The sequence below is a fragment of the Protopterus annectens genome, chromosome 3.part1, assembly GCF_019279795.1.
Source record: "Protopterus annectens isolate FY-2018-M chromosome 3.part1, PAN1.0, whole genome shotgun sequence".
NCBI classification, from domain to species: domain Eukaryota; kingdom Metazoa; phylum Chordata; order Ceratodontiformes; family Protopteridae; genus Protopterus; species Protopterus annectens.
This window is the reverse complement of record NC_056732.1, coordinates 348926447-348941801: the sequence shown is the minus strand read 5'-3', so window position 1 is coordinate 348941801 and position 15355 is coordinate 348926447. Positions and strand designations below refer to the sequence as shown.

The window sequence follows — 15355 nt, the reverse complement described above, 5'->3', positions numbered from 1 at the left end:
CTGGCCATACCCATCCTATGGTCAATAGCTATACATTACCCCTAATGAGAATTACTTGGATTATAACATAGATAATTTGAAGGGACTTATGCATTGGGATAAAGCATTTTAGGAGCTGCATCTGTCCATTAATAATACAGGGGGCAATCTTGGGGTATATTTTCTGCTTCCCATCCACAGATCTATGTTGTGCTTTAAAATGGACAGGAATGAACTTTATTTTATGTGGATGAAAAAAAGGTCTTTCACGCTAAGTGAAGACCAAAAAAAAAAAGTCTGTCTTTAAACACGGAGCTTACTTGTGTTTAATGCGGAACATCAGTCCGTTCTGCATTAAACACAAGTAGCTCCGTGCTTAGCGATTTTTGATTGGCCCGTATGCCGGTATACAAGCCAATCAAAAAATCGCAAAACGGAGCTACTTGTGTTTAATACGGAACTGCCTGATGTTCTGCATTAAACACAAGTAGCTCCATGTTTAGCGATTTTTGATTGGCCCAGATGCCAGTATACGGGCCAATCAAAAAAAAAAAACCGGATGCTGTTTTGCCAGGATTTACACCGGCAGTGTGGGACTCGTTATCGAGCTGCTGATTCCAGGACAATCTTGCTCAAATAGGGACGTCTGGCAACCCTGCTTCAAACCATTCTGTTGATGTTGCAGAACAGGTTTTGATCCCTAGACCAAAGACTTCTGATGCTGTTTAACTTGCTGATGTGCAGTAAATCCATCAGTAATGGGTTGGAAGATACCTTGCATGCCAGACTCAGGTCACCTCTTAGCAGTCTGTAAGATACAGAGTATAGTGACAGAGATTTGAGTTGGTCCATGTAGAAAATGTTGTTTAAAACTTGTATCCTTTTAGTATGGTATCTCTATGGGCATTCCAGTTATTGCATGATCTGGACAGATACATCCCAAACAGGTCATTATATTCAATGACTGGCCCAATGTGGGCTAAGTAAAGGGGACAATGACATACCTAGTTCTAGACACAATCCCATTGTTTATAAGATATTGGTCAAAAGTTAGGTCACTGTCCACATACATTCCCAAACCTCAAACAACTGGGCCAGCTCTTAAGGGTGTATTGTTGATGTGGTAATTCCCTGGGGTAGATGACTTCCCAAAGTATACAATAATGTATTTTTATCATTTAGTTTCAGACAATAATTTTGGCACAGATTATTTATTTGTGTCAAACCTGCCTGTAGAATGGCTGACTCAGTTGAGGATTCATTGACTGCTGCTAGTTTGCAGTCATCTGCAAACTTAGTTAGCCAAGGAGAAGTCCCAGCACAGAACCTTGGGGGACTCCACTGGTGACTGGTCACTTTGTGGTGGTAAATTCCCCTGTTTTGATTATCTATGTACTATCTGTGAGCCAGCTGTCAATCCAGCAGAGAAATAGGGGTTTATTCCTAGTTTATTTGGGAGCTGACATGGAGTCTTGTGGGAAGGACAGTGACTACTGGGTATCATCCATACAGCAGTGCTACTGCACTCCTTTCTCCTTAAAAAGGCCTCAATGACACCAATGACTGGTGTCAGAATCATGGCCTTAAGCTCAATGCCAAAAAATGTGTCGTCATCCCCTTGGGAAAAATCTGTTTCCCTTGAATTACCACATTGATGGTAGTCCACTGAACACAGAAGGCATTATAAGAGATATGGGAACACTGGTTGACAGCAACCTCTCTTTTGACCACCACGTTGCCACTCTGGTCAGAAAGTCCTTCTATGTGGCATATTTCATTATTAAGGGTTTTGCATCCAGGAAGAATGAGGTCATTGTCTCCCTCTACTCTTCCCTCATTAGGCAAATCATTGAGTATAATGCCCCATTTGGCATCTACCTCACTAGACACCTGCAACAACTGGAGAGGCCACAAAAGTACATCACAAAGAGGATCCTAGGCCTTAAACACTTGTCCTATATGGACAGACTCAAAAAAACTCCAACTATTCTCTGTCTCATATCGCCTACTTAGAGGCGATCTCTGCTTGACTTACAAAGCCATGCCTGACCCAGCTCTGTTAGAAATGCTACATCTAAAGAAATCCCAATCCCTCTACACCACACTCTCCACAGACTTCAACCTTATTGCAACAATCAACAGAACATGCTGGAGGGACAGGTTCATAACTCAGAGACTGCCTATGCTATGGAATAGACTTCCCATACATGTCAAGCAGAGTACCTCACTGGCCCTCCTCAACAGAAATTTTGATGAGTGGATGGGAAATAGAAAAGTCACCCCGGGGTCACTCCAGTGGCTTTACTCAATAGATACACTAGGAACTAAGGTTGGGTGGTACGATGCCAGGGAAATCCTACAGGCTAGACTTGTAAAGGCTCCAGGGCCATTAGCCTAGTACACACCTATGAACCTAAATGATCACCCAGTGGCAGCAAATACAGTATGAACACAAATGGACCCAAAGATGGAACCCTGGGGCACACAGCAATCTAGAGGAGATGAATCCCAATGAAGATCTCTGTGAATATCAGGCATGGTAGGATCAAAACCATGCCAGGACGGTTTCTGTGAAACCACAGTTGCTGCTATTCATTCTATCAGGAACCATGATCAAATGAGACAAAGGCAGCTACACAATCAAGGAGAAGTAGAAATGGGTAAAACTGTTGATCTCATGCTAACACCAGATCACAGATGACTGAAATGAGGGCTACATTAGTAGCAAATCAGACTGGAAGGGACTGTATAATTTTTGTTCCCCAAGAAATTAATAAAACTGCACATGAACCACCTTGTCTAAAATTTGTGTTTAAAATAAGGAAAGGAGATAGGACAGTAACTTGCAAGGATGTCAGGAAACAGATATGGTTTCTTCAGAACTATTGTAACTAGCACTTTCGTGAGCCACAATGAACCACACATTCTTATGCAGAACAGTATCCAAGATCTCCAGAACACATATAACTAGACTGACAGGGCACAGGTTCATATCATGAATTGTCTGGTACACACCTGAAAATAAGGAAACAACTGCAATGTAATCTGGCACACAAAGCTCATATCTTGATGGCATCATTAGACAGACAGCCATTCAGAAAGTGCCATGTGCACAAAACCAGACGATGAAAGGAAGCTTAGCTGTGAAGAAATGAGCAGCAAGATCACATTCTTTTGAAGAAAGCAACCTTGAGGTAGTAAGATGAGCCATATTCCTCAGCCTCCCAACTATCTAAAAGAGTATTAGCAGCTGGATGGCCAAAGTGGAAATGTCCCAGACAGGAAGGCTGTCTTCTTAGAGGTGATTTCTGATTAGTATACAGCTGGTCATCCTACTCGCGGTGGTGGTGCTGTAGTAGCGTTGTCGCTTACAGTAAGATGCTGTCCGGTTCGATTCTCAGCTAGAGCGTCTTCTGCTTGGAGACATGCGTGAATGGGCGCACCTTCGTTGAAGGTTGTGCGTCAGGGCTGGTAACTCAGCACGTAAAAATCAACTACCAATCATTAGCGGACTGGAGTTCCGCTGTGGTGACCCCTAACCGGGAAAAGCCAAAAGACACAATCATACAGCTGCTCATCCTGTCAAAGACTGTGCTCCAGCAGGCATGGACAAGCTTCATCTCTTTTCTAACCTGCTCCTTGACTTATGAAGAAGACAGAACTTATGGTCATACCAAGATTCACAAGCTAACAAAGGAAAAGGATGAATGAAAAGGCAATGAGATCCAGAGCAACAGTCAAGGCTGAATTATAGCAAAGACTAGATAATCTGAGTTATTCCTACTGGTATAAACAAGGAAATAACACAATACAGGACAAAGAACTTCATAGGTGGTAAGGTTATCATTCATGTAAATCACCAAAACATGATTGGCAGGTGCCACACAGGGACTTCAACTGCAAAGTGTACGAGGTAGTGGTAACACCAGGAGCCCAGCTCCACCACTGATATACCGAGAAGAAAATCCTAAATTCATAGTGTTGACAAAAAGATGGGTAGTAGAGGTCACCATGAGGATATCTAAATATATTCATAATAGACAGGAATTCTTTTTACAAGTTAAAGATTTCATGTTGATTGAGAAAATGAAGCTGCTCAAAATTAACAACTTTGGCTTAATCCAGACTGAGTCAACCAAGAAGTCCTTGAACTCCTGAAGGAATAACTTCACATAACCAAGAGAACAGTAAAAGAGAGAGTACCTACAGTTTATTTGCGAACTTGTTACATTACTGAAGAAGAGGAATAATTTACCTACAGACTGGGATAAGTGCAGCTGAGAGAAATAAATCATCACCACCCTACCCTTGATCCAATCCAAATACAAACACTGAACAATGAGAACACGGGCAGCAAAACTGTTGGGAAGGTGTGACCAAAGATGTTACAAGCCAGGTCACAGTTCTGCAGCAAATCAGAAATAACAGTCTGTTTGTTACAGATCCACCAAATATAACAATGCAGCACAAAAGCGAAGATTAAGGGAGAACACAGCCTCCTTTAACAGCATTAGGATATTACTAAGAACCACTGGTGCCTTGAAAAGAACCACTAGATGTAGACCTGCAAGACACTTAATTCAGTGACAGTGAATAGGTATTGGTACTCTGCCCCTCTGCATGGAAGCCCTGTGTCCCAAGCCAAATTGGAAAACACCACCACTTTTAAAGGTGTGATGTCTCCTACAAGTGGGCAAAAATGACAGCTATGTAATTTCTATGACATTAGACTGTGATTATCCATGTTCGTTCACTTCACTGATGGGACTGGTGACCATCAGATGCCAACATGGCAAACAGCTCTTTCCTACAGTTTTGCTTCTTCCCTATTCCCCATAATGGAGTGCTGCTCCCTGTTTACCTCAGATCAAACCTGTGTACCTAACCTATCAAGGTAGGAAGCAAAAACAAAGGCGAGTGCGATAGACATGCCTCAGGAGGTCAGTGAGGCCTAGCACGAGTCATGAGATGACAATTTAGAGGAGGAAGAAGGGTAGGTTTGTTGAACTGGATGAACATGGATAATGAAAATCTAGAATGGCAAGTACATAACTATTATAATTTGGATGATCCAGTTCACCCAATTCATAGCTGGGACAGTCTGTAGCTAACATCCTGGGTGGCTTCATGACAGAATACCATGGAATATGGCGGCTCCAACGGAAGACCTTGACCAAAACACTATGTCTAACTTGCACTGCTTGGCAAAGGTGTGCACAGAAACCCATGTAGCAACTGCATAAATATCATCAATAGTGGAATTTTTGAAGAAGGCAGAAGTGGTGACCATTGCCCTCATTGAGCCAGCCTTTAGTCTGGAAGGAAGGAGTTTCTTGGCATAGGTGTAGAGGAATAAAATACAGTCAGACAGCCATCTAGACAGGGTAGCCTTGCATATGTTTTGTGACAGTTTTGCTGAGAAGAAGGAAACAGGCAATCGATCAATCATGCTGCCTGAATTGTTTGTGTGGTGTATGTTGAGTCTCACTTGCCTACGGACACCTAGGTGATAATACACTTCCCTGCTAAGTACGACACAAAAATTACAGATAGATATAAAAGTTGATTTACTTTAGGTTCTGAATCCACCTTAGGCAAAATAGAGGGGGTTGCTCATAAAGAAACTATCCTTGTGGAATACCGGAGCCCAAGGCTCTGAAATTCCTTTGGCTGAAATAATTGCAAATTATACCCTTTAAGCTGGTCTTGTATGGTTACTGGTAGGATGAAAACTGAAAGTTGAAGCCACCATGGAGGTTAGAAATAGACGCTTAGTGTACCTTAATTGTGAAGAAGCTAGAACCAACATCAAAGGGAGGACAGAAAAAGTAGAACTGAAGATATCAAGGCCAAAAAGGGGTCTAGGCCTCATTGAATGGCTCAAAGAAAAATGTTTCCACTTGCCCTTATACACTTTATGCTGGACAACTTTTGGGAGGCTATAAGAATTCTGACCATCCTGGTTGGGTGCTGGGTCCCTTGCCATTATCAAAACTGGAGAAAACATGTGGTTAGACATAGGGATCTGATGTCCAGGTAGGGCATGCCAGATTAATAGGAGAAAAGATCAGGGCTCAGACCTAGAAGTAGAGGTCTCTTTCTGAGATGAGGCAGAAGCCAAAGCTGCTAAGGCAAGACTGGATCAATGAGAATGACAGTCACTCTGCACACCTTGGCTTTCTGGAGAAATTTCAACATTAATGGAAAGGGGGGGGGCATACAGAAGTCCAGATAGCCCGTTTTGGACCAAATGATCACTCAGAGTCTGGCCCGTGGCAGAAATGGCAAAGAAATTGTTGCACTTGGTGTTGAATATGGATGCAAAGAGGTTGCAGCAAGATTTTTCTCAGCAAAGGAAATATTTGCTTACTACTTATGGATTGAGGAACAACTTGTGAAGCTTCAGGATACATCTTCTGTCTACCGGACATCTTACCTATGTGCATGGCTAGGACAAAGTGCTGTGTGGAGATCATCCATTCCCAACACTCTCATGGCCTCCTGGCACAGGGGAGTAAGATCTGGTGCCACTTTACTTGTTGATGTACTAATACACCACTGCCATAGGTTCCATATGGATGGGAACAGCACCCTGAGCTTGGAGGTTCTGGAAAGCCTGCAATGCTACGAGTACCACTCTCATCAGTATGTTAATGTGCAGATTAGACTCCTGGAGTGACCACATTCTTTGGACTCTCCACCCTGAACAATGCACCCACCTCCACCATCACCACTACCACAGGGCAGAGGCATGCATTGTGAACATAGCTGTTGGAAGAGATAACATAAAGGGCATTTCTACAATCAGATTTTAACTGTCCAGCCTCCAGTGAGGATAATTCTTGTATGCAATGGAGATGTGATTGGGATTGTCCATATAGTTTTCTAACTGAGAGCACTGTACTCAATATGTCCACTGAGATACCCTCATAAAACATCTACCATGCTGCACTAGGTGGATTGTGGCTGTCATAAGACCCAGTGACTTGGCAAGGGAGACAGACTTAACAGGTAGAGAATCACATTCTGAATTGGAAGGATGTAGTCTTGATGGTGATTGGCTGTCCCATGAATAGTGCCCAAGTGCCAACTGATGAATTCTAGATTTTGTGTAGGATCCAGCTGTGATTAATCTAAAATTATTGAGTTTCTGGAGATAGATAAAGTTGGAGTAAGTAATTCCTTCCTTCTCTCATGGACCCCCCCCTGATGTTAGAGACTAGGAGCCAAAATGTCTTATGTGCCATGTTCAAAAAGATTGTTACCTTATAAAGGTAAATAAAAAACATATTATCTCCTCACCTTTGGGGAATGAGGACAAATGTACTCAACATAACCTTCACAGTGAGATGTCAGCAGAAGGAACATGAACATCCACATGTATGGTACCAAAGGCATATCCACCTACGTGAAAACTGGCACAGGAAATGGTCGTGAACAGTTTCTCAGCTACTTGCTTTTTTGAAGATTCCAGGATTAGAATCACTTTTTTCAATTCCTGGATGCACTGGAAACATGCCATCTAGGACAGACAGTTCAGTTAAAAAGGTACCAACACAGCATTACCATATGCCTGTTAGTGGTTCTGTCAAACATGAAAAATTTCTTCTTTGGGTCAGGGGTGTTAGATGATATGGTCTCTTGAACCTGTGTGCAACACTGGAAATGAAAAAGGAGTCAGGTTTCATGTTCTTTTCTAAAAGCTCTGAAAAAATCAGGATTTGTTTACATAATTCAACTTTCTCTGCAGACAAATGGATCAGAACCAGAATGTTTCAAAGTCATGAACACTGCATCTACAGACACAAGTTTAACTCATGATTCCTCCTTCTTTTCAGCAAGGTATTTAGTGAGACCTAGGACAAAAACAAAGCATACACTCAGCAGATCCTGAGCTGTTGTTTTATATATATATATATATATATATATATATATATATATATATATATACATATATGGACAGGTTTACGCAAAAGGAATATTTCTGAGGTGAGATGGTAAAGGAAAATGATTCACAATTTCAATCCATTTCTCATGGCAACAAGTCACACTCCTCTTACCATCATATAAGAGGACTTCATGAAGGCTGTGGAAAACAGAAAACTACTTGTTGCTGTGGTTTCCATGATCCTTTTATATACTGAGCTACAAATGTATTTGTTTGCTTGTTTATTTGTCCTATTTTCTCCTTGGATCAGACCTTGGTCTCCCTCTCTTTATCTCCCATATCTCCTATGATCGAGAAGGAAAAGAAGAAATTACAGCTGCTATTTTGTGGCCAGTTTTTCAGAACTTTTTATTGTAAGTATATAACTTATGATCACTAGACCTCTCAATGGTCTCTATTTTGAAAGAAAGGTCCTATTTTCAGGTCTAATTTACCCCTGCACAGAATGTCTTTGCATTTGGAGGTATGCCCCTATACAGGCTTGATTTATTCCTTCACACAATTTTCTGAATTCTCTCACCACACGTGATTTTTGAAGCTGTCAAACACATAGAAAACTACACTACATGACCAACATACTAATGGGAACAATAATTTAAAGAAAGAAGATGCAAGCCTCATAACTTATTTTTTTTCAGAAGCAAAAATAAATGACTTTCAATGGTAGAAGTTTGCAATATAGTTCATTAACGTCTATGGATCGTATACTGTCTCTTTAATTCTGTGCTTATACTTTTCCGTCACTGTCATCAAACATGTTTCCGAGTAGTATCCCATATGGAAAGCAGGAAGAATTATATCCTGTTTGGGATTCGACTTTTATGTTAATTAGATGTCCAGATTTTTAGTTGGATGTTAAAAGTTTCAAGGGCATTTCCTATGACTGCAAGACTGCAAGTTGAGAGGTAGGATAGCTACTGTTGATGTGACATCACCACCCCATGTACAAAATGGGAAAAAAGGAATTGATGCCAATCCATGGTGCTGGTACCTGCATGAAACATACGTGCTACCACACACATTGCACTCTAAGTGGGTATACACTACTGTTTTCCCTTGGGAGTAAAAGCAGCTCTAGCCCCCAGGGAAAACTTCTGGTATCTGTCAAGGGAAGCACCTTCAAATACAACCTCTACACTTTCATCTTAAGGAAGGAGAGGCAGCTGTTGGAGGTGCATTCTTCTACAATTCTCTGCCTTCTTGGCTGCAGATTCACTAACTGAATGTGGAATGCTGGGCTGAAGGCCATTGCCATATGACTGCAAGAATGGGCAGAGTAGTCTTAAGACCCAGAAATGATCACTAGCATTTTTTCCCTTGGAATGAATACCACTGTGGCAGGAATGTCGTAGACCTCCAACAGTGTGACCAGCGTCTTTGGAAGGGTTATTTTTTTCCTGCAGAAGTTTTGTTTTTTAGCCTGGATATTACTGACAGTGGACAAAAACATGCTTATTAACTGAATTAGAGCACTGATCCATATGGGCCTGCCTCAGCCATGGAGCACTGGCAGGTTAACTGACTTACTCAGGGTTACAAAGTAGACAGCTGTAGGCTGCAGGACTCAAACTCAGGACTTTTGCAAAGTGCAAGTGCATCAACTTTATTCTTAAACCTCTGTAACAAACTGCAAGTTTCTATCCTTTCTTAATGTGATGAGGCTGTGGGTTCCAAGAGAAAGCTTTGATGAAGGTCAGTACTAGAATGTCCATAGCAAACATTCTCATTTCTCTTTGAAACAGGAAGTCATGCTTGCTCTTACGTTATCGATGGGGACAGCTGAGTGTAAGAATATGCTATATAATGAAGGCATTCTGACTCTGGAAATATGTGTCAGTCATTACACATAGCTACTGTTGTTGCTTATCTTATGAAGTCCTTGGATTTGTTCTAGAATCCACATATTTGTAGTCGGTCTGCAAGAGTTTGAAGGAAGAAGATTCCTTTCTCACTCTGTAACTGTATACAATCCATGGTGAAAGATACTGCAGTCTAACCAAAAGGTATGACTTGATCATTTAACATCTCCTACACAGCAGATCACATCATTCTTATGATGAGATTATTGTATTAGTACGTCTCATAAATACACACCTTTGGAATGGATGCGTCAGGATATACTTTAAGTGAAGGTATAGACTTTTTCAGTTTGATTGCCTCAGATATACTGTGAGTCTGTGTGTGTGTGCTTTGCCAGCCTTATGAGAAGTAGTAGTTCAGATTAATTTCCTGTACTGAAGTAGACTCCAGACTTAAGTGGTGTCAGAAACAGAAAGGTCCCTGAGAGAGATTGCTTTATTGGTTTAATTTAATAAATGAACTGGTCCAGGCACTCTTTTCAGCCATAGGTTAGACCAAATGCAAATAAGGATGACTTGGGTTCAGAAAATTAGAGTTAGCAAAGTGTCTTAAGGATGTATCCTTACATATACTAAAGATAAGTGACAGCAGCAACAAAGGCATATAAGTATTTCGGAAAAGCAAGGTTAAATTAAATAATGCTAAGCATGGCAGTGGTTCTATAATTTATGAAATCTCAGGTCAGGGAAAGGTAAAAAAAAAAGTCCTTAGTCATTAAATCTAAAACACTTTACACTGGAGCAATAAGGGGTATATGCAAAATTATTGGAAAGTATTCTTTATCCAGCAATGTGCATATGAGAGTGGAGAAGACTAAGCCAGTATTTCCATAATACACAGCCATTTAACCTAAAGCAGTGAAGTTGAGTGATTCCTGTATCTGGTGGTGATAAAGGTAAAACTATGTGCTTTCTTTAAGCTGAATTGCAGCTGAGTAGTACTTGTTTTAAACAGTATATCATTTGTTTGGAAATTTGAGAAAAAGGCATTTTTTTACCTTTCACTGCTCTAGATTTAGGGGGGTTAACAGTCTCATAGTCTGTATGTGTTCTTAAACTGCTCTAGGATCTTACAGTGCATTAAATTTGCATGAAAGATAAAACAGAAAGAAGTATTTGATGCTATGGAACAGGATAATAGAAAAATAAAAAACAAGAACCAGACCCTAAACTAGGGGGCAATATACAGAAGTCACTGGTGAGGCCAAATAATCCAGTTTAGGTTTTGCTTAATCAGTAACTTCTATGCACATCTACCCCAAGGTAGGGGAAATCATTTTCAATGTCTTTTTGAATGGAAACAGCTGACTTGCTTTCTTTGAGGAGAACCACATTGCACTGAAAGATAAGTGTGTCTGGGAGCTGCAATATAATTTACTATTTAACGCAAAAAGGAGTGCTAAGTACTAAACCCTGGGGTACTACAGAATGCCAGGTGTTCATATTAAACAGAACAGACAAACTCACGCTGCTCTGTGCAGCAGTATTACTAACCAGATATGTGAGCCTTCACTAAAACATGTTTCTTTAGCTGGTCAAAAAAAAAGACAAAATATGATTAACCATATCAAAAGTATATTTAACAAATGGCTATATGAGATCCCAGTCCTTTGCAGTACAGACTCACATGGTCTCATGGCCTGTATCCTAAATTCTTGACATCGTCCAATACCTTTACTGTTGTATCGCTCAGGCAAATCATGAAGTCCACTCTCTCTCCTGGAGTTATACCAGATTTCTGGAAAACAGTAAATGTCATTCCAACTACTTAACAATATTCAAACATGTCAAACAAACCAGAATCATACAGACCTATTACTCTGCAAGTATCCCTAGCACAAATCCTAGAGGAACCACAGTTAAAGGTCAATGTAGAAACTGTGGACTAATGTTTAGACAGCAACATGGTTTCAGGAGGGGCCACAGTACTAGCACAGTTCTTTTTACACTTACAATCAGCTTGCACCAAGTTATGGATGACAGACACCTTAGTGATACTGTGTTTGATGACAGTTCAGAATGCAGTGACTCAGTAAACCATCTGCTTTTGGTAAAACAGTTAACCAATGGAATGAGTGTTTACACACTGAAATGGTTCACCATCTTAATTACATATACTGCTACCTGTTGAGCAAAGACAAGAAAAAACACAGCATACTCTTTACTTAATTACATAAGGAGTACCCTGGGACTCTGCCATGACCACTGTTTTTCACCCTTTACATTAACTCCTCCACCATTTTGCTTGGCATTTGTAAGGTCTTCTATATGTTGATGATGTGATTATATGGGCATTCGGCTCTAACCATCTCTGATAGCTGACACACTAAACATCCACTTAAATAAGTTCTGCTTGTCCCTCAACCAACAGGGCCTTAAGATATAGCAAGGCAAGACAGGACAATGTTCCGGGAGAGACTCACTGCACAAAACTGTCAATAGAACATATCTGGCTCTGCTCATCTCTCACTTACAATACTCAAGGTACACAAACTGAGAAACAAAGTCAGTACTACACTTCTCACATGCTACAGCGTGAATAACCTGTCATGCCAGTGTGGTGTACTGCTATAACACAGCAAGTGAAATGGGTTTTAGAATACTGTAAAGGAGGAAATCTATGCATGTTTGAGTGAAATGAAAAGTTTTAACAGAAGTGAGAGTTTGTCTAAGAAGTTGCAGACATTTTGAGGAAGAATAATTTATAGGTGGGATTTGAATATTAATTATGACTTCTTTGTTAGTGATATGGTAAAGGTAGAAGTGAGGTGAAATGAACAAGCTAAAGGGGAGGAAGGACTGAAGTCAACTGGACGGGAGTGGGAGGAGTTAGAAGGGGAAGGAAGGATGAGAACACCAGAAAAATAGCAAGCAGCGTTACACAGCTTAAGAGGTGACAAATGTGATTCCCTGAAATAAAAAACAGATTTTTTAATATTTACTCACTTAAAATTTTAAACATTTATTTCAGAAAAGGTTAGGTTGACTAAGAGTTACTTGCTGTTGGTATGATGAAACATGACTAGGCCATCTTAACTTCAATCATGTAGTCACACTTGAGATATTTAAATATTTGGTAGGGGGCAGTGTTGATTAATCTTTAAATATTTGTAGAAGGACAGTATTTATGGCTTTGGACTGCTTCCAGTTCCTATTCCTATGGTTTTACTTGACTTTAACAGTTGAAACAAGCCATGAACGACTAGATATTTTGTATCTTCGAATGGAAATAGGGAAGGTATGTTCTGAATGTCAAATTATTCTGTCGGTAAATACCACCATGGATCAATCCTGAAACTAGGCTAGTGGCCTACTAAAGTAAATAACAGCAGCACCAACAACAACAAAAGTGCCTTAATACCACATTAACATCTATAGAGGAATTAACTGGTGCTCTTCAAGTGGTATGTGTAAGGGTATCCAAAACAGGGTTTCTCTGATGAAAGCTACTTCTCTGTCAGCTTTCAGGACTGGTAGCATTTTGAGTTTTGTAAATGATTGGGCAATGATCAATAAGGGTATCAGGCAAAGTATAGTTAAAGCAATAAATGTTGTGCGAGTTAGATTCTATGACAGAATGGCTGTCAGGGATCAGATGTTGTGAGAAAATGAACATATAACTGGAATGAGATTAATTCCTGAAAGAAGCTGAGTGAGCTGAGCTAGCTTAGATGAGTATAACCTAAAAAGGTTAATAAAAAATATATCCTTAGATATATCTGTGAAAATAAACTGGAAAAAAAAAACAGGAAAGAAGATGATGATACAATGTAGGCAGCTATGATATGCATTCTTGTGCGACTTTCCCCAGTCATCTGAATTACTTGGGTAATTAGTCTATTCGGGCAACATCTGTTAAAGGACTTGGGGAGATACATGGGAGGAATGCAATGACATTTTTACAAAACGGGTGACTCCAATTCCTTCTGTCAGCTGGAGTCCAGGATATAGACATGATTAAATGGTCAGGACAGATGAAAAAGGAAAGACAAGCCCAAGTGAAACTAAGAATGTAAAATACAGCAAACAAAGATTTTGCAATAATGACAAAGATAATGCAACTGTAAGCTACATTCACAAGGAACAGAACCAATGATCATAATCGAAGAAATAAAGTTTTCTGCTACCATTTTGAGAACTGACATTGCAAGGCCCCAAACAATGCATTTTGGAGATTTCTTAAAGCTACTTGTTGCAGGAGGTTCTGCCTCCTTCACCTACCATATGAGGAATTTACTCCCTTGCCCTACCTACTAAAAACACTACGTCTGAGCTCACTGCACTTCAAAGAAGGAAGTAAAAAAAATAACATTTATTCACAAATTTTAGACCTGCAATTTTTGTCCTCAAGACTGCAACCAGTACACAGAAATAATATGACCTGTACAGCACAAAGAAAAAAGACAGCTGCAAGGGAACAGAATAACTTTGGGAACAAAGAAGCTGAGAGTCAAGAACAGAAATTAAAGGAAAAATGCATAACACGAACATAACATGACACAAAGAATCAATGGAAAAAGAGAATGTAGCAACCATGTAACAAGACAATAAAGGATACTCTTCTTATGTGCTTTCTTCCATTGTGTCTGCCAATCATGCCGATATGTTCCTCATCCTGGAAAACTTTCAGTGAGGGTGAGAACTGGCCAGGGGGTTTAACATACAGGCAGCCTCCACAGTGATTAGTGCCCAAACCAGCATCCTGAAAATGAGGGAATATTTACCTTACATTGGGTGGAAGGGCAGATGACCCGCATTATCTTGGTGACCATAATGCCCTCCCCAATATGGATGCCTGATCCAGTGTATTCTCAATGATGGCTACCAACAAAGGAGCTTAGTGGATGATTGTACAATTCTTAGATCACCTCTTGCACTCCTTTGTAGGACTGTGGGATTGAACAACTTAAGAATGCATTCCTCCATCACAAACTTCAAGGATAGGCATGGCCATCCTGTCTTTCTACCACCAACTAGTATATGAATTGCTAATCAATTCTGATTCATCTATGCTGTAGTCAGAGGTTTATCCCTCAGTGCCATCGCAGTTGGCTGGGATCGTAAAGGATATTACATAAGAACAAGCTGAATCACAGGAAAAGTGGTTGGGCAAAAGGTAAGCAAAAGAGAGTTACATAAGACAACAGCACACAAAAGAGATGCCTTAAAGAAAAGTGGAAGGATAAATAGCCAAGGAATATTAAATGTGAATGTTAAGAGGTTCCTTATTACCATCCTTCATTAGTAAATCCACTAAGACATGAAGCAGTTTAAGGCAAGATGTTTGTTATCAGAATAGATTAGCAGCACACAGTGGAATCTAACACTGACTATCCTAACCACATGATCTAAACTAGATGAGACTAGACAACTAAAATGGCAGAACTACAGACACTAAGTATATTAAAAAGGTATTCTAGAACATTCCTTCCAATCATAATTCACATCCTTGATTGACAGTAAAAATATACAATTATTATTCAAAGACTGATGGTACTTGTTACATTTCTGCATATTTTCATCATAGTACTAAGTTCTCAAGATTTCATCTCTGCAGTCACACAAACAA

At 40.1% G+C, this 15355-nt stretch overlaps 1 protein-coding gene across 5 annotated transcripts in view; it reads right to left on the bottom strand.

The window, feature by feature from the left end:
• JAZF1 (JAZF zinc finger 1) overlaps positions 1 to 15355 on the bottom strand; it is a 1846146-nt gene that overhangs the window by 503126 nt on the left and 1327665 nt on the right. For 3 of the 5 annotated variants that reach the window (XM_044066805.1, XM_044066807.1, XM_044066809.1), the window contains exon 4: positions 11414 to 11524. The exons of 1 other annotated variant lie outside the window; for it this stretch is intronic. In XM_044066805.1, coding sequence (XP_043922740.1) covers positions 11414 to 11524 — 111 coding nt within the window. The remainder of the gene's footprint in view (positions 1 to 11413; positions 11525 to 15355) is intronic. One more of the 5 variants, XM_044066806.1, reaches the window with a different exon arrangement.